The sequence below is a fragment of the Sander lucioperca genome, chromosome 5 (assembly GCF_008315115.2).
Source record: "Sander lucioperca isolate FBNREF2018 chromosome 5, SLUC_FBN_1.2, whole genome shotgun sequence".
NCBI classification, from domain to species: domain Eukaryota; kingdom Metazoa; phylum Chordata; class Actinopteri; order Perciformes; family Percidae; genus Sander; species Sander lucioperca.
Window position 1 is genome coordinate 752,501 of NC_050177.1, and position 20,305 is coordinate 772,805.

General features: G+C 41.4%; 1 protein-coding gene across 6 annotated transcripts in view; it reads right to left on the minus strand.

Moving 5' to 3' along the window:
* Positions 1 to 20,305, minus strand: part of actn4 (actinin, alpha 4) — a 70,995-nt gene that overhangs the window by 3,769 nt on the left and 46,921 nt on the right. For 2 of the 6 annotated variants that reach the window (XM_036001004.1, XM_031304161.2), the window contains exons 5-20: positions 19,485 to 19,572; positions 16,462 to 16,540; positions 15,709 to 15,790; positions 11,889 to 11,974; positions 10,183 to 10,275; positions 9,132 to 9,257; positions 8,830 to 8,934; positions 7,986 to 8,133; positions 7,475 to 7,625; positions 6,610 to 6,718; positions 5,473 to 5,613; positions 4,707 to 4,889; positions 4,095 to 4,229; positions 3,451 to 3,630; positions 2,637 to 2,783; positions 287 to 364 (exon numbers count right to left, since the gene is read on the minus strand). In XM_036001004.1, the coding sequence (XP_035856897.1) occupies positions 287 to 364; positions 2,637 to 2,783; positions 3,451 to 3,630; positions 4,095 to 4,229; positions 4,707 to 4,889; positions 5,473 to 5,613; positions 6,610 to 6,718; positions 7,475 to 7,625; positions 7,986 to 8,133; positions 8,830 to 8,934; positions 9,132 to 9,257; positions 10,183 to 10,275; positions 11,889 to 11,974; positions 15,709 to 15,790; positions 16,462 to 16,540; positions 19,485 to 19,572 (1,931 nt within the window). Of the gene's footprint in view, positions 1 to 286; positions 365 to 2,636; positions 2,784 to 3,450; positions 3,631 to 4,094; positions 4,230 to 4,706; positions 4,890 to 5,472; positions 5,614 to 6,609; positions 6,719 to 7,474; positions 7,626 to 7,985; positions 8,134 to 8,829; positions 8,935 to 9,131; positions 9,258 to 10,182; positions 10,276 to 11,888; positions 11,975 to 14,272; positions 14,359 to 15,708; positions 15,791 to 16,461; positions 16,541 to 19,484; positions 19,573 to 20,305 lie in introns of all 6 variants that reach the window. The other 4 variants (XM_036001003.1, XM_031304160.2, XM_031304164.2 and 1 more) reach the window with 3 other exon arrangements.

Sequence of the window (20,305 nt, forward strand, 5' to 3'; positions counted from 1 at the left end):
CCAAATACAGCCTCCTAAATAATTTGTATATTATTAAATTGCCAAAAACATCTGGGCAATTTAGAGCTGTGTGTTGAAAATCCTGTCTGACTTTGGCACCCCAACGTGTGTGTGCATAAAGACATTTTATACATAATAAATTTGAAAGATTCAACAATCGATTACAAAACTGAAAATAGCTTTAGCCCAAATTCAGATTGCCTGGCAGTGATCTCCGCTCTGCTCTCGTGCTCAGAGGCCCGACAAACACCAACTCTTCCCCTCCGTCCCGTCCTGGAGCTCCTACCTTGTCGTTCTCCACATCGTAGCCCAGGCTGATCAAACAGGCCTTGAACTCCTCCGCCTGCAGGGCCCCGCTGTGGTCCTGAGATCGGCCAAACGCACCAATGACAGAGCGCCAAACGTCATGAGGATGAACCAATCGCAACACAGGGACGGTGGATGGATGGTGACCATGAGATCCACAGCATGCAAGGAGATGATGAGGACATGGAGGATGGAGGGACAGACAGACACAAAGACAGACAGACATTCATGGATGTTTAGACAATGTCAACACACACAACTCAACAGGCAGCCATGGTGGACCTGTGAAGTCCTTTTTCAACACATGCATGTGTCAACACGAGTTATTTATAAAGAATGTGTTAAAATGTATTCACGGTAACATGAAGTGTTAAATTCAAATGTCACTTTGCAAACACTAAAAAGGTCTTTGCATTCAAAATACAGTAGGATAATATACATGTCATTGGGCTCTGCATGCAGAATTTGTCCAGTATTTCAAAGACGTCAATATTGTCACAACAACTTCCCTCGTGTGGAGATTGTGATTCTCAGACATACAAAGGTTCTAGAGTCGTGCTGTTAAAGAACACAAGATGTGCTGTGTGCCCAGAAACACAGATGTGATGTGATGAGTGACCATAGGCACAGTCCCGCAGTGTCAGACAGTAGCATCAATCAGTGACACACACAGTGCTGTGAGATGGTGAATGATGGTGGTGTCTTTCTCACCGTTAATGAGTTTTCAAAAGACCTATAAACTGGTTTGACAACGACCACAGCACACACAAGTCTGGTGACACATTGTGCTTTTTACACCCAATTAAGCACCACTTCTGAAGAGAGTGCGTCGTCATGCTAAACTACAAATAACATCTTCTGACTGCCATTAGCATGAGGATTAAAGTAGTATTCCTATCAGAGTGTAAGTCTGCAAATTCTTACTGATAAGAACTGATTCTTACTTGCACAAGGCAAAGCACAACCTTAACAGATTTACAGCAAACATTTACTGCATTCATTATCTTTGAACTGACTAACAACTACAGTCTTTCTTTTCTGGATCTGTGATGGGAAGCCTCTCAGCTCAAATAAAAGCCAGTCAGCAATAGCCCCCTAGTTACACTGATAATACTCTCTGCTCTGCTAACACCTGAACGCAACTTCTTCCCAACATGTGCCCGCCTGTGTCAAACATCAGGATGAATACTCACACGCTTGGCTCTTCTCTCACCCCCTTGTAAGGTCTAAACAGTCATTCAGTCGTGTTATACATTCACACAGAAAGGGCTAAATCCTCAGAAGAAAACACATGTTCAGACAGCTAATAATGTACAGTAATATGACACAGCTACCAATGACTATATATATATATATATATATATATATATATATATATATATGCGGTAAATAACAAGTATCTGAGTTGAGAGCTAAAGGTGTTTTTTTTCCTTCTGGTGTGGTGCGGATGCTTTTATAAGGATGAAGTGGGCTTATATGTGTCAGTGTGACAAATGCAGTGACACATTTCTGTACAGTTTTTTATTTTAAAATACAGTATATATTTACTGCTCTGTATGGGCAAGTTTTAGGGATGTAACGATGCATCGTGAATCAGTTCAAAACCGATAAGAAGAAATGAATCACGGTGCAATTTTTAAACGGCTTAGGGCGTTATCTACTTTTGATTTAATTTTTTTTCACTTTCTGACGTCACTATGTGTTCTTAGAACTGCTACATCCCTAGCAAGTATGCATGGTATATATATATATATAATATATACTGTAATGGTAAAAAAGCTAAAATAATCAGATTGTCTGCCTCTGACTGTAATATAATAGTATAATCCTAATTCCTTGATTATCTGTGACCCTTATCTGTATGTTTAGGTATACAAGTTTTATTGAATGTTTACATCAACATATACAGTATAACCTGCTCCTCGGGTTTAACCAAGTTAAAACAATACCAACAAAGAAAAATGTAAGTATACTTAGCTCTAGGGCTTAACGATTTGGGGGGAAAAAAATCTAATTGCGATTTTCCTGCCAGATATTGCGATTACGATTCAATTTACGATTATGATCATGAAAAAAATAAATGAAAGATCCACTGAAAATAGGACATTTCTGTAAACAATCTGGGATGTGTAACATTATTCCGGCATTTATCTTATGAAAAACTGTAAATATAATAATGAAAAGAGGAATAGAAAATGTTAAATCAATCGTTACACCAAACATCCAACATTCCACATTCGTTTTGACACAACTGACAGCCACTTTAACACTGTGACGTAGTGAAAAGGACAGAAGAAGAAGAAGAAGAAGAAGCAGCTCGGGCCCCTGACCTTGTCAAAGTGGTTGAAGGAGGCGCGGTACTCGTAGAGCTGCTCCTGGCTGATGCCCTTAGCGTCACGCGTCAGGATCTGGTTCTCCACCTCGTTGATGGTTCTGGCGATGGTGGTCAGCAGCTGCTCCCAGCCCACACGGAGGTGCTGCGGGGGGGGAGGAAGGGGGGAGAGAAGGGGCACAACACAGAGGAAGCAAGGGAGGAAACATGTTAGACACCGTCTTTCACAGTTTTACTCTCTTCTTCTTTTTAAAGCTGCCTTTTTTTTTGTGATTAACAATTTTAGATTCACCACCCATCTGGACAAAGATGAAGAAAAGATGACACAGCAACTACAACAGCAACGTAATGTAATGGACATTTCTTAATATCAAAAAGTTACACACTAAAGCTTTAAGAAATGATTTTGAGATTATTTTTTAGGGGCATTTTTAGGACTTTATTTGGATAGGAAAGCCTAGACTAGAAAGGGGAGAGAGGGGGGAATGACATGCAGCAAAGGGCCGCAGGTCGGAGTCGAACCTGCGGGCACTGCGTCGAGGTGTAAACCTCTATATATGGGCTCTATATTCAATGGGACTTTGAATTGCCTTGTTGCTTAAATGTGCTTTATAAATAAAGCTGCCTTGCCCTATTGGACTTGCAAACTTTGATTTTGGGGCAGTGGGACAGAGGTAAGTTTACAAAAACAAACTGCTTTTATGGGCTTTACTAGTAACTTTAAAAAAAGGCACGACGACACATTATAAGAGCCGGACTGTGATGACTGAACAGATTAATTCATGGAGGTTTTAGATGTGCGTGTGTGTTACCTCCATTGTGTAGGAAGTGTACTGGTTGTCGAAGATAAGTGCCTCCTGGATGAGCTGATGGTATCCCTCCAGCGTGTTGATTTCGGGCATGTAAGACATGATGGTCTTCTGGTACTCCTTCAGGTGGGTCAGCTGGTCCTCCAGGGTGCCGTTCATTTCAATGGATATCCTGCCGATTTCCTGCCGACACAAACGCGTGCTTTAATATCCTGGTAATCCTACAAATGTACATCCACCATCACGTGCAGCCCAGTGTGAAATCTTTAGAAGACACTCTGCCGCAAACTCTCACGCAGCAGACTCCATCCAGCACCAGAGGACACATTTATTAAAAAAAATAAATAAAAAATAAAAAGAACCTACCCTATCCTCACTAGTAATTATAAAATAAACATAGCGAGTAAATATAAAATATGAATAAGTAAAATTAGAAACCTGCACAAGTATACATGCATAAGTTCACCTATGTGTAAAACTAAACATTCACCAAAGCTCCTAAACCCTGTTGAGTCTTTGCTCTATGAGCTCACTGTTGCACAATGTCGGCCTGAAAACTGTGACAAACCACACACAGCTGTGCAGAGATGAAACGCTTCCAACACAACGCCGATCGCTCGGACCGACTGCGTGGGCTAATCCATTACCTCCATTTTGGCCTGTATGTAGGCGCCGACCGTGTTGGCCTGAGTGGCGAACTTGGCTCTCAGAGTGTCGTTGGAGTTCTGCTTGTTAAGCTCATCCTGCAGGGCGTTATCACGCAGCGGCACCATGTCCATCGCCTGCAACACACACACACACACACACACATTAGAAACGTGCACAGCTGTAACAGAACACACCTGTAGCTGCACACACAAAGCACCAGCTGGAGAAAGTCTTCAAATCGTCCAGCTTCCAGAGACTATGTCGAGCTTCTTGAGCAACTGTTGCTCCGTACACATCAGTGTGATCAATGACCACAAAAGTGTTTACATCATCTCTAAATAAATATGGAGAGGAGCTGTGGATATGGGGAGGGGCCCATAGGAAATGCCTTTCTACAGGGCCCAGAATTTTGTGCCAGGCCCCTGGGTATGCGCACTTCACCAAAAGCGGCAGCAAACATTTGAGGGAAAAGAAATAGACCAGCTTTAATCAGTTGAGTTTAAGTTTAAGAGCTGCACTATACTTACAAGTACACAAAAACCCAAGAAGGCATTAACGTAGAACAACAACAAAACAGAATACTGATTAGAAGGCACCGGCTGCAGCCCTACCTTTTTCCATTTGCTGTCGATGCTCGCCGGTGTGATGGTGGTGTAGGGGTTTGCTCCACTCAGCTTGATGCCGTTGCTCTGGGCAATCTTATGCACCTCAGCCTGGATGGCCTGGATGGCCTCCCGCTCCTTGTTGGCCTCCGCCAGCGTGGACTTGAACTGCTCGTGGGCTGTGATCAGGCCCTGCGGGAGGAAAAAAAAACAACAAACATGTTTGTTTTACCTCCACCAGACAGCAACTCTATCTTATGCCAGATGTAGTTTATACCTCTCGGTTTACCTTTTAATGCCTTGCTTAGGGCTGGGCAATATATCGATACTATATCGACATCGATGCATGAGGCTAGTTATCGTCTTACATTTTGGATATCGTAATATCGCGATATGGCATATGTTGTCTTTTCCTGGTTTTAAAGGCTGCATTACAGTTAAGTGATGTCATTTTCTGAACTCATCAGACTGTTCTAGCTGTTATTTTTATTTGCCTTTACCCACTCAGTCATTGTATCCACATAGCTGATGATTATTCAGCAAAAATCTTGTTGTGTAAATATATTGTGAAAGCACCAACAGTCAACCCTACAATATCAACATGGCTGTATTTGGGCAAAAATGTCGTGACATTTGATTTGATTTTCATATCGCCCAGCTCTAGCTCCCACTACTGCATCATTTAAATGTCTTTAGTAAATCCTCTTTGGCACATTGTCAGACAGGCGTTGCACCAATGTGGCCCAGACTCACACACGGTCCAGTGCCCAGTTACCTGGATCTCCTCGATATTGTGGACGATGAACATGTCCTGCAGGTCCTCCATCGCTCCCTCCATCCAGTTGTTGAAGGGCGCCGCTCTCTTGGCGTACTCCAGGTAAAGCTCATCTATCGACTCCAGCTGCTTCTCTGTCCTCTGTTGGCAAGAAAACAGCCAGGAGAGCGGCTCGTACATTAATACTTGATACAGATGTTCCAGGACAGAGCAAATACTTTATTCAGCATTAGGGTCTTGCATTTTACTACACATTATAAAATACCTGATTTTTGAAACCTTACTTTGAGAAAACTTTGAGATGTTTTTCTACTGATTCCTCACTAAAACTAAAAGCCAGACTTGACAAACTTAACATTTTCATAATTTTATACAAACTTATAAACACAAACACTTATTTAACCAAAGCTTCTGTATGAGAATTTTGGCTAAATAAAATGATGACATGAATCAGGCCCTGTCTGATCTGAAAGGCATAATCCTTTTCATAGGCTCTACTTCACCAGGCTTTTTGCCTTTTCTGAGATCTCAATGCAGCCATGAATGATCAATGTAGGCAGATAACACACTAACAAGTTACTTTGGCCCATTATGCATTTGTACATTCAATCTGTTTGTTTAGATTTCATATTCAAGTGAGAGTTACTGTAAATGTTTAATGCGATTAGAGATACATAGTACAAAGTGGAAAAACCATGTGACTGCATCAGTGAGAAATGACACAACGCTAGGGCTGCAGGATATGAGGAAAATATGCGATAACGTCGTTGAATATCGTGACAACGATATTACTCGCGATAAATAAATAGATATTTAAGTGCACTCAGTTCTGCTGCTTTCAGTATTCTGCTAAAATACAACAAATTGCTTGCTGAATTTAAAACAAATGAAAGGTAATCATTTCCGACATTCTTTTTTATGAAACAAACTGAACGTTGAATATAAAAGAATGTCCGTTAGATTTTAAAGTGCACTTTTCTACTGATATTTTCTTTCAACTAACAAAAAAAAAAAAAAAACTGAGTGTCTATCGTGATATGTCGCAGCCTTTCGCGATGTGTTTATAGCGCTAGTTGTTATCGCGATGGCGATGAAAACAACATATTGTGCAGCCCTACACGACACACGTCGTCGTACCTCCAGTGATTCTTTGCGGTTCTGGGTGAGAGTTCCCAGGACGTCCCACTGATCGCAGATCTTCTGACAGCGACCGTTGACGCTGGCAGAGTCGTAGTAGTCCAGCTCGCTAAAAACAGAGCAGAGGAGAGCCGAGTTATACATTAATTAGGGCTGAATGATTTGGGGGGAAAAAAAAATCTAATTGCGATTTTTCTGCCACATATTGCGATTTCGATTCATGATTTTTTTTTATTTTAAAGTATAGCTAATGTCCAATATTCACTGTGTAACAGATAAAACATGTCACCATCAAAACTGCTCAATATTCTTATGCAGGGATGAGAACATAGATATGAACTTCCAGCAATAAGTGTTTTTCTTTTAAAAAGCATGGGACATTGAACAGTCAAACACATAACATTTATCCCAAAATCTAAAGTTATAATAATAAAAAAATATTCCAATGAAAATATCAGAAATGTCGGATATGCCTCAGTTCAATATTGCACCTTCTACAATCATGTTAAATAAAGTCATACAAAATAAATGAAAAATCCACTGAAAATGGGACATTTCTGTAAACAATCTGTGATATGTAAATATGTTATTTTAGCATTTATCTTCTGAAAAAAACAGTAAATATGTTAATAAAAAGAGGATTCAAAAATGTTAAATCAAACACCAAACTTTCAACTAAATATTCACATTCGATCAATCGCGGCCTTCACCATTAGCTAATCGCATTCTTTCGAATCGCGATTTGAGAAGGATTCGTCGTTCAGCCCTTTATTAATCAGCAGATTTTTCTCTGTAGAGTATTATTGTCCTTCACACTGGGACCCGATGGGTCCACAGCTGGTCATCACACGTCTTCCCTCCTTACTTGAGTTCCTGTGCGATGGCGGCGATCTGCTCCACTCTGTCCTGATGGGCTGCCAGGTCGCTCTCAAACGCCTCGTGTTTCCGTAGCAACGCCTTCACTTCTGACAGGGTGGACGTCTCGTAGTCTTTCTGGGTCAGCATGGCCTCCTTACCTGCATGCACATAATATCCATCAATCCATGTAACATGCAAGTCTGTCCAAATGCTGCAGAGACGTTTAATACAGTGAAGAAAACAATGTCAAATTTGTGGTTTAAGTTTAAAAGATCTGCATCACCTGCACTCTTCACGAGGAAGACTGACTGGTTGATTTATTAACTCCACTTTAACAAACAAAAAAAGTGCAGTTGGATGAAGAAGAGACAAAAGATTTAAAGAGGGATTTTCATCTTGAAACTGAGCCAAGATTTTTGTCAAAAATAAGAGGATCCAGCTTGATCCCAGAGAGGCGATTCAGCTCAGTATTACAGCACGCTCATCCAGTGAGTGTTTGCGATAAAGCCGTTACGTACCATCGGTCCAGGACTCATGGATGGCCGCCTTCTGGTGGAACTTCTCGGCCAAGTGTTCCAGCCTCTCCAGACGCCTGATCTCGCTGAGGATCCACTCCTCGTAGCCTTTTTCTGCTCCCTCCAGAGTGTGCCACGCTCCGTTGATATCCTGGGACCAAACAGCAGGGATAACTGATATGAAGCCTTCACCTCAGTAAAGTATGGCAACTGTTTATTTGCACGTTAAAAAAAAAAACCTCTCCCACTGACATCAACCACTGAAAACTCAACGCTGAGTATTCTGTTGGAACTTTTGAAAGAATCTTTTGCATCTTTGTTTACAGTATGACAGCAAAAAGCTACTTTTTGAATCTGAGGAGGTCAATGTGATCTTGTTAAAATGCACCAAGCATTGACTGGTCTCGGATCCCTTTTTACACTTAAACATACAGTACCAAAGAAAAGAGAAGATCTTTCATATTTGACAAAAAAAAGTGCATTTTTCACCTCCGATTTTACAAAAGTGCACTTTCCTGTTTTCTTTTATCTCTTACAGAGTGCCGAGAAGCTGATCCAGCAAAAATCCCAAACAACTACAAGCTAGGAGGCCTCAGTTAGTGCCGACACGTCACTCATGTGTCCGCTTTGTGACTGAAAAATGTTTCCTTTTACATATAAATCTTTTTTTTTTTTAAGCAGGTCTAAGTGTAGATGAGAATCCTAATTAAGAGCACACTCATATCGTCAACATTTATTTGGAATATGAATTCTCTACACGCGCAGGTTTCCTGCAGTCGGTCACAAATAGGAATAACGTTCAAATGTCAAAGATATGGACTCTTGTAGATGATATGTGCATACATACAGACACCATGCGTCCCTCTGATGGCATGAAGGCAGGTCTGTTGCTCAGTCTCAGTTTAGTCTGCAGAGTGTTGAAGCTGATCTCCAGCTGGCATTTCTCTTGGACCTGAAGGTGGGGGGGGGGAGTCGTTAGTGGACACATTCAGCAGAGGAAACAAAAACCTCTTAAAATGACGGAAAAGGATATAAAAGCACTGAAGATATCCTCAACTAGCTCAAGGCGCTGGTGAGGGTTAGCATTTAAATACTTTTGTCACATATTGCCGTGCATATTTCTGGGAGTTTGCAGAAGGTATTCTGTACCTTGGGTGGTTTGTGGACACAGCGGTAGTCTCTGAAGTCTTCCTGTTTGGCCTGCATATCATTTACAGTCTTCTCCTGGGTTCGGTTCTCCAGCCAGGGGATGGTCCGACGGATCCACTCCAGCAGCTAGGGGCAGACAGGAAGAGAACATAATCGGGTTGTCATCCATTGGAGAGAAGGCTCCGACACTTTCCCAGAAAGCCTTGAAAGTCACTTGATCAGTGCATCTAGTAAATGTCTAACAAATACTAGACGCTCACACATTAACCCCCGTTCTCTACACGCTCCATTGGGTCCCACTGCGTTTTAGAATCACTTTTAAGATTTTTAAAGATGATGTTTTTGGCGTTTTTTTAGGCCCTTTATTTGATAGGACAGCTTTAACATGAAAGGGGAGAGAGAGGGGGAATGACATGGAGCAAAGGGCCGGCGGGGGAGGACTACGCCTCTGGACATGGGGCGCACGCTCAACAAGGTGAACTACACAGGCGCCCCTCAATCTTAAGATCTTAATGTCATGTTTTTAGGGCCAAAAATGGCCCGGCTCCAGCGTACGTGGCCAAAGTTGTAACCCTCTGTGAGCACAACAGGTCATTACGATCATCCAATCAGCTTTATTCATATTTATAAGTTCCGAGGTCAAGGTACAAACTGTGGGGTGATGCGCTTTTGCAGACGCTACCCCGAGACGTTACCCCGAGACGTTGGAACAAGTTACCTCCTGACATTCACACAATTACAGACGTAGCTCTATTTAAATCTAAACTCAAAACTTATTTATTTAGAAGGACTTATAATACATAGAAGCGCTGTGACATTTTTCCTTTCTTCCTCCTCCTTTTATGCAACCTTATCTGACTTTACTGTATTCTAGGTTTCATTCTATTCATTGTATGTTATGTTGTTTTATTCTTGGTCCTTGATGTAAAGTGCTATATAAATAAATGTTGATTGATTGATTGATTGATGCATATAGAGAGCACCGAGGATCTGAAGTGAAGAGGTCCAATCAGCGAGGGTGTAAACCTGCTGGAAGCGTTTTTGTCCTCACCTCACTGGCCAGCTTCTCGTAGTCCTCCATCATTTGCTCGTTCTCCTGGTTGACAGCCAGCACTTTGCAGATACGATTCGCGGCTGTCTCGGCCTATCAGGACACAGAGTGATGAGTAGCGCTCACAGTGATTGGATAAAACACTCACTTTGTGCCCAAAAGCTCAGTGAGAACATTCACTCTAGTTACCACATTTCTAACAGGATTCTGCACGTTAAAGCCACTTAAAAACAAACAGAAAAGTTAAGAGTCTATTGCACTCGAGAACTACCTATACCTTTCATTACCACTGTTATAATAACTACGAGTTCTTGGTTTCCAAATCTGTGCAAACACACTCCACACACAGGCAGTGAATAGGAATAAATGTAACCATAAGGTCAGGCACACATTGTTAACAAAGTGCACAAAGACAAAAAAACTCATCAATCAATAAATGAAGGTCACATTTGACCAATTAAAACATGCTCCAGCTGTTGATGGTTAGTTGAACGTGGCAAAAAAAAAAAAAAAAAAAAACTAATCAATCGGTGCGTTTTAAAGCTCCATGCGTCTCCCGTCACAACTAAGGAGTCAGTCCATACATCTAGTTACAGGTTCATGTAGGGCTGTAGTCCACATCTGTACGTCTGCCTAGGACATTACACTACTGTGCCACTGGAATAAAAACAAACAGTACACACACTTTCACATGTTGATCAAAGGGGATATATATATCAAACTTTCTATTTGTTCTATTATACATGGCTAACGTGCTCTTGAGTTTAAATATTTACCTTTAAGTCTAAACTAATATATTCCATATATATAAATAATATCATACAATAAAACAAAACATTTAGAGCGGAGAAGTGTTAATAGCTTAGGAGAAACTGGAAGGACATCAACCAGCGTTTCCCTCAGTGATCAACCCAAACAGGTCTGCTTTTCCCAAAACCACGTCATTAGAATGACCGTTCACGTTTTATCGTTTCCCACAGGAGAAAATACACGTCGCTGCACGTACGTGTATTCTGAAATGTGTGAAATTTCACACCGGCAACAGAACCAGTACAGGCACGGCGTGGTATTCATTCAGTAGGAAAGTGTGGAAGATCACAGTGCTAACGTGAGTTTGGGAAATTCAATCCAGACCGCAAAGTAAATCCCTTTTGGGGGAAACACAGTCGATGTCCAAAGAAACCGAAACAGAAGCATCAGAAAGCGTTTGTGGCTGTTGTTGTCAGAGTTCCCATCGTGGTCCTAATCTCTTGATATTTCCTGTTTTTTTCTCTCTCGGAGTTTCCAGAACGATGCAAGACGGCATCCATGACCAAAATACTGTTAACAAATCGGTTTTTCCTGAACAGTCGTATCCTCTGAGGAGAAACACAAAGCAGCTCTAATAAAATGTTAGGGAAACATTTCACTATATTTGTGCATTTTCATCTTCTGATATTCACTAGATTTCCCTGAAAACTGACCTCTGTCTTTCAACTATCTGGAACCAAAATTAGATAGAAACTAAATTCCCCTGAAAACCAAAAATTGTTAATCCTCAAAAAAAAAAAAATTTACCCTGAAAACCGATCTCGGTCCTTTCACTATCTGGAATAAAAAAAACTAAGTTCTATCACTGATGGAAACCATGCTTGATTTGTCTTTGTTTTGTTTTTTTGGTTGCAGCATCAGAGTGTTAACGTGAGTCTGAAGCGTGAGAAGCTCACCTTCTGTGCGCCAGAGAAGGCGTGATAGAAGCAGGATACATAGGTCATTATGGCCTTCTCATCCGGCCGCAGCGTACCCACGATGTCTACGCATCACCCAGCACCCAGCAGGACAGAGACAGGTTGACGGAGAAAGGCAAACGGAGAGAGAGAGAGAGAGAGAGAAAGAGAGAGAGAGAGAGAGAGAGAGTGAAGCCAAAGCAACCCAAAGCTTCATGGTCCCTACAGGATGTGAGAGCAAAGGGTTGGGAAGAGAGAGAGTGGCTCCCTCTTTAGGTCCACAGCTTCAAGTTCTCCTCCTATTACTCCCCACCCCACGCTGACGGCAGGAGGAGGGATGTCAAGGGGGAGGGGAGGAAGGGGAGAGGAGGAGGATGAGTGTTCTCTAGAAGAGAGTTGAGGGACACTGGAGCCACAGGTTCGAGGTTGGGACACAAACACACACGCCTCAGCTGCTGAATGGAGCTCATTAACATTGAATCTATGTCGGGAGAATTCACCGGGATTGTTATTCTCAGTCTGAAAGCGTTTCTTTTCGTTTGGTTCATTTAGCAGGTGAGGAAGATGAAATAACCGCTCTGAGGTCTGAGACTACAAGTCTTTGTCCTCCTCGGAGACAAGCGCGAACTAAAACGACGTGTCGATTAACTGGTCGGTCAATTCAACAACAAAAAATAAAATGTGTACGCTGTAAATCTTTGAGTTTAAACAGATCATGTGGAGAAATAACTGGGCTTGAGGGACTTTAAAAAAAAATATATATATATATAACGTAATCAGTTTTAAAAAACTGCAGATTTGATTCAACTGATGTGTATAAACAAAGTACTAATCCAGCAGAAAGTGCTATAAAGTTTACTTTAAAATTTAATTATTATTATTTGTTTTTTACACCTAACAAAATGCTCTGCAGTTAGAAGACGATTTTGACACAGGTATCGAGTCTCCGTGCAGACCTCAGGTTAAGGTCATAGTTCTAATTCTCAAATGACCAAACAGAAAAGCAACGACACACCAGATGTTGAATAAACTCACTGATGTGAACAGGATTGTTTGTGAATTGTGTGATGTATAAAAATGAAGTACGATGCTGGCAAAAGCAGTAAGAGGTTGCTCCCAATCGCCCCAGGGTTGCTAGAAAAACAAACTCTCTCTGTAGTTACTGACTTCATGTAAATAATTCAAGAACTAGGAGAATAAGCTGCACATGGAACACGTTTACACACACACACACCACTGTCCAGATCTGTCTATTTGTCTCACACACACACACACATCATCAAAAACACACCCACACACCGCCCCACTCACACACACACACACACACCTCCTGAGACTGCAGAAGCACACAAACAAGTTCTGAATGAGCCAGAAAATTAATTAAGAGGAGCAAAACAAGAGAGGCATCAACTGGCTTCCTGTCACAGGCCTACAGGGAGAGAGGAGAGGGGGGAGGAAAGATTCTGAAACGTTATTCAACATTTTTCAATTTACACTGCTGCTTCAAATTTAACAGTTATTTCACTTGAGTATCTTGCGTCAATACGGTGAGTTTTTGTTGCAATTCTGGCATCAAAACCCTCAATAACCTCCATGATATGCTTAGTTATCTTGGCAAATGTTTATGATTGACTTAATGGGAAACTCAGTCATTTTACGGCATCTGAAAAGTATTTTATAAAAAGTCACCAGCCAGAGAAGCACTGCTCTAAAAGTAGAAAATCCATCTTCTTATGCTGCTGATTTTGTCTGTTCTATGAATATTAAGAACTGACAATTTTTCATACAAAAATCCTAACAATAATAGCACATTACATCAGCTAGAACTACTATTTCTTAAGTACACATGCCGTCTTTCCTCTGCTGTGGCTGCGTGTAAAAGCAAACAGGATCTGCATCAGAAGCCTGATTTGATCTGAATGCCAACAGACATTTGTATCAACTAGAAAAATCTGAGCCTCTGATCACTGTTGCTCATGGTACAGACACACCTTTTTGTATAGAAATTGTGCAAAAGTCTGGCTGCTGAACACACAGGTCCAGGGGATGCACCAATACTGTCCTGTTAACAGCGATTCATTCAGGCTTTACCAACTACCTCTGCTGCAATCTCCTGACTTATTTCGATAAGAAAACCTCACAATAGAGCACACAGAATATTTACTGCTTTCACCAGCACAGTTACATTCACACTGCTTGTGTTTGTGTGTGTATACGTGAGTGTTTGTGTCCCAACAAATCCAGTGTCCTTGCTGAGGCCCAGGGCTTCGCAGCGCTGTCGAGAGAGAGAGAGCGAGAGAGAGAGAGGCCATGCTGGACAGGAAGCAGCACCTGGTTAGTAACGGGGGGGGTTAAAGGTAACGGTCAGGGGGTTTAGAGGGTACCTTCTGTGCTCCAGAGAAGGCATGGTAGAAACTGGACACATAAGTCATTATGGCTTTCTCATCTGGACGAGCAGTGTTCACAATGTCTACAAGGGGGTGAGACCGTGGTTATGAAGACACACACACACACACACACACACATATATATACAGGCAAGACAGAGGGCGTGTGATTAAACACAACAGGACACACATTTAGGAACATGCACTCACATATGATACACAAACACACACACACACACACTTAACAAGCTGCTGTAGCTGTTAACAGCCAGAGAGGACGATCCGATTCATACACAAACACAACGAGAGGGCAGACAGAATTAACAATACTGTACATACAAGGGTCAGATCCATATTTCAGTTTACTACAAACAGATCTTTGTGTGTGTGTGTGTGTGTGTGTGTGTGTGTGTGTGTGTGTGTGTGAGTGAGCGTGTGTGTATTATCATTTTTTATTTTGGGAAACTGGGATATTTTAGATTAACATGAATAGAGTTCTGCAAGAAAACGCATATCAATTTTTGATTTGAATTGGGTATGAAAATATATAAACAAATTAATATCAGCTTTTTGGTCCGATCCTCATACATACAGACAAAGACACATTCAGACAGTTGCCTCGACTTTACAATCTAAAGCATTAGAGGAGTCAGAGGAGGGGAGGGGAAGGGACGGAGGCTCCATCGATCCTGAAGATGAATGCCTCGGACGTACCACAGTGGCCACATTTACATGCACATCAACACTGTGACTGTAACGGAAGTAAGGCAAAGAATTCAATTCAGTCAGCACAGACCATACTGACATGACTGTGATTGTGCTCCTGGTCAAAGTACAGCTACAGGCACGCACACACACACACACACACACACTTAGCGGGTGCTTGGCTTTTATTTTATTTACCAGAATTTAGATCGTTGCTGCAGAGAGGATTTGGGTCAGTCTGATTATGTGTCAGGCTCATCACCTTTTAGAGTTAAGTGGGGTTGCAGTTAAAGTTACGTACACAGGGTGCCTGGGTGACCTAGTGGTAGAGCGTGCGCCCATATGTAGAGGCTCGGTCCTCGATGCAGGGGCCGCAGGTGCGCTTTCCTGCACGCCATTCCCCGCCCCCCAGCAGTCTACTCAATGGTTAGATTAAAGAGCTTTAAACTGTGACTGTGTTTGAAACAATGTTGGCGCTGAATCACAGCCGAAAACCTGTATGCGTACTACATACAACCGTAAATGAGAATAATAATAATAATAATAATAATGATACGGGGGTTGTAAAGTTATGTAATAACTCAAGCAGCTTAATCAGACCACGCTTGCATCACAGTCACCTTGTTTCATGTAAACACAGCCACACATAAAAAAAACATACATACAGTACACAGCATTATTCAATAATAACAACACAGAATCATTGACAGCAGGAGGTTTCAGGCCTACCTTCTGCGTCCAACATCTTGGGGATGTCCAGGTGCTTCTCAGCCACCTCGAAGGCGTTGTTCAGATTGGTCACTGGGTCATCCTAAACATCCAATCACAGTGTCAGAAAACAAACTAGCTAAATTCATGTTTGTATTATTTGCAAGTTTAACCCTCTGAGGTTTTTTTTTTCAAATTCACATTTTAAAAAGGATATTTGCATATAAGCTGATACCCATGTGTTTCCTATCAAGATGTTCAGAACAAACACAGCTTTCTGTATAGTGAGGCAATGTGTAAAGAAATTATTTGGCCCCAACGCTGAAAAGTTGATGTTCGCTTTTTGAAATGTCTCAAATCTCTTGTGAAAACAAACCTAAACTCAATTTTATTTTAATTTATTAAATTATTGGTTATGTATAGTTTAAGTTTAGTTTTTTTTTATGTAGGTTAACACAGGATCATCGGTACCATGAAATGTATTTGACGAGAGAACGGGTCAGCTTGGCAATAAAGACACTGGTCGCAATAAGAGCATGAGTCATGTAGAGATAAAATAAGATAAGAGGACAATAATATGCAAGATAAGACGGGATGAAATAAATGAAAACGTAGCACTATATACATATATGAAAAAGGGGATTTGTCTGTGAATAATTTGAAACCTAACTAGTCGTTTGCTTCAAAATACACAGAGACTTTCTAACATTTGGGTTTGGACTGGGCTTAGTGTTTATGTCTAGCAGTCGTGTAAGGGTGTGAGAATGCGTCTACCTTTCTGAGGCTGTCGTAATCGATGAGATCAGGTCTGTGTCTGTGGATCAGAGCGTTGAAGGCGAGACCGTCCTTCCAGCTGTCGGAGAGAGAACAGATGAGATTGAGCGTGAGGCAGAAGGGGTGACATGTAACAGGACAATCAGAAATCACAAAGCCAGTTCTGATCTGCACGAGGGAAGCAGAGGGGCTTAGATGCCCATCAAATTCACTCTCATTGTGACTTTAATTAAATGGATGAGCCACACCTCTGACTGAAGTTAAACTTGGCTGATCTGCCTGCTTCTCATCCTGATTGCAGCAGCCCAGCTGGTCTTAAACCTTACCCATGTTCTCTCACATTCTCTGACACACACCGTTCCTCTACTCCGCTCCGCTAGCTACCGGTGGGGGCTCAAACCCAATTCGAAGCCCTGTTACGGTGTCACTGTGCTGTGAATGGCTCATGCCCATCCTACATCTAGGACAGTGTCAAACTGTACACACCCCAGCCCATCCACTAGGGGTGCAGGATATATCGACTCAATATCGTTATCTTGATATCACGTTGCGCATTATTATATCGAAAGTGTCGCGATAAGTACGCGATATTTAGTTTATTTTGTGGAGCGCTGCATCCCATCCGTTGGCTGTGAAACGCTATAATGATCATCATTTCATTGGCCAGTTACCGTGCCACTTGCACGTTAGTACACGTCAGCGCACGGGTCCACTACGTGACAAACCCTATGGAGCGTACCACGTGACTTGTGTGCATATTTCGACAGAATGACAGTTAGGAGTGGGGATCGATACAGCATAGTATCGCAATATTTTCCGTGGCAATACTGTATCGATACACAGACGCCAAGTATCAATCTTTTATTATATATGTGCTGGTAAGTTTGTCTGCTTGACAATCCCATTTTGCAGCAATACAATTGAAGTGAGATGAACAAACAGAGAAATGTATCTTTTTAGATAAAAACAGATGTTGACAAAGTTTCCTTTTGGGGACATCATTTGAAATCGGGAAAAATTTGAAGTTGGAAAAAAGGTAATGAATTGCAATATATCGCAGAATATTGCAATATGTTTAAAATCGCAATAATATCGTATCGTGATATAAGTGTCGTGATGATATGGTATCGCGAGGCCTCTGGTGATTCTCACCCCTAGTGACAGTGTAAGTGAAGAAATAAGATAGAGACAACAAAATGGAACGAACATACAGACGTGCCCTTTATTTATTGTTTTCATACTGTACCACCAGTAAAACATACATGGTCGTTATTTCAGTCAGTGGAAATAACCCTTGTGTTGTGAGAAAACTTGTTTTAGTTGTTATGAATCTATTTTGATGCGCTTTCCCATAACTTTTTTGTAATTTTACATGTAAAAAATAATAATTTGAAATGAATATCGATATCGCAATATGACATTTTGCACATATCGTGCAACCCTACCGTCCACTACGCTCTGCGTCTGCCAAACGGCTTGCTACACTATCTAGGATGTTTGGTGATCCTGGTTCCACAACGATGGAACCATCTCCCCACTGACATCCAGACAGCAGAAAGCCTACACGTCTTTAGGCTGAAAAGTGCCTGTTCAGACTGCGTCTTGGCCCGTGAAAAGATGGGAAAATCAAAACGTTCTCTATCTGCAGCACTTGAAGCTTTGTTGACGTTTTGCCTATTTGATGAATTTTACGTATTGGCTTCAGGGCTGTTCAATAAATCAAATTTTAAAAGCCATTTCGGCTCGTAACGATCACAAAAACAATGTCATCGAGAAAAACTATTATTTTGCACATTACATTTTGCAAGTAAACTCTTATTTGGTCTTGTGTTCTGAATGGAGAAAACAAATTCAACAGGTATGAAGGGAAATTTCACAGTTCATGGTGTATTAACGGTTGATTTGTTTAACGGTTGAATTTTTTCTTTCCAAAAGTCAATAAGTAATCGTGTTAAATAAACGTGATTTCAATATTGACCAAAATAATTAGGATTAGGATTTCTTTCCCCATAATCAAGCAGCCCTAGCTCACATTCTTTTTGGTTGCTATCTTCACTGACTTTGGATAAAAGCGTCCGCTAAATGAACGCCATTAAAAATTCCAGCGAGCTAGAGGCAGTGTGAGGTCACGATAAGTTACATCACAACAGAAAACTGCTGCGAGGGCGAAATTCATTCCTGACCTTGGAACATGATAATCTCAACTCAAGGTTTCACATTCTAGACCTGGTCTAGACTCGGCTGGAGTGTGCCTGCCTGCAGCCTTTCTTGGTCACGAGTAAAGGTTTCACATTTAACTTGTACTCTGTATTTACTGTATACAGTACACCACACGAACACGCACCGTAAGCAACTGAATAATATGCGTGCGTCGGATTTTTTTCTGACACCGCAGTTTAAGTTGCTTCTGACTACTTCAGAGCAGTGAAACGTGTTCCAGTTTCTCCAACAGGGGGCGACCTTTCTAAACAATTTGAGTAGGTTAATGAACAGCAGTGAGCTTTCATTCAGCATTGAACAGTGTTCGGTTATGGTGTATCAATACATGCCTACAAACTAAATATATTTACACATACGCGACTAGGTGTGGTCATGCTGCTCCAAGACAACCGAGATGTGTTAATGAGTTATATATTTTTGTTTGTGTTTAATAGGCTGCAATATGTTTTTTGTTTGTGTTTAATAGGCTGCAATATGTTTTGTTTTTTTTAAGTGCTGAATATTGGCCCGTTCTGATATCATGCAGACCGCAGCTAACCATAAACACTTTAATCAGGGTTTCACTGGAGACGGTTCCTGTCCCATGAAAACCTCAAAGCTCTTTTAAAGGATTTTCTAACCTCAAGATGAAGAACTGAGTTCTGATGGAAATTCTAATCATCCAAAATTATCTTAAGAACTTTTTGGTCTTTAATGTGATGAAAACAGGCACACAAAATGGACTGTCAAAAGCTTTCATCCCAGAATAGCACTAATGATCGGTCCAAACTTAAAGCGTGCGCGTGCGTGTGTGTGTGTGTTACCTAATGTGGAAGTTCTGCACATTGACATTCTTGTAGGGAGCGGTCTTCCTCTGGCACCACAAGAGAAGACCCTCCTTCGCAGAGGTCTCTGCATTGAGGAAAAAGAAGGAAGAGAGAAGAAGAGAGGAGCAGCAGCAGGAGAGAAGAAGGAAAGGAGGTGTGCATTAGTCTGTGGAGAAATGCCTCTTCATTACACCGAATCAGTTTGTTTTATTCCATTAGCGGTGCTCAGGCAGCGAGAAAAACACCGCCGTCTGTTTGTGCTAAACATAAATCAGAGGGACTCAAAGTATCAGGATGTTTGTGTTTACTGCATGTGCCTGAACAAACATCAGAAACATATCAGTAATATGGAGAATAAGAGTTATGACTCAATATTCCTTCTAGTGGCCCACACCCACCGCAGCTAACTCAGCACAGAGGGTTTTAATTAGCCACCACAGCGTCTTTACAGCTGTAACGGAGTCAACATTTATCAAGCAGAATGAATGCAAAAATAACAGAAAGGTACACCGCTTTATGGAAGTGAAGGAGGATGAGGATCTGTTGCTGTTCTGTTTCATAGCAATCTAAATTCAGCGTCCTTGGGTTTTAGACTGACGACTGATTTGGAGTGGTCACCCTGGGCCATGAGAATGTGTGTCGGGCATTATCTGACATTTTACAAACTAAACCGTTACGCTTACTAAACTAATTGATGGATTATTCGATATTCTTCACATTCAATTAGAGGATAAACCCCCTCGAGATGCACCATCTCATTTTCAAAAACACTGAATTTAACATTTAAACCAAAACAAACACAGAAGTAACCAATGATA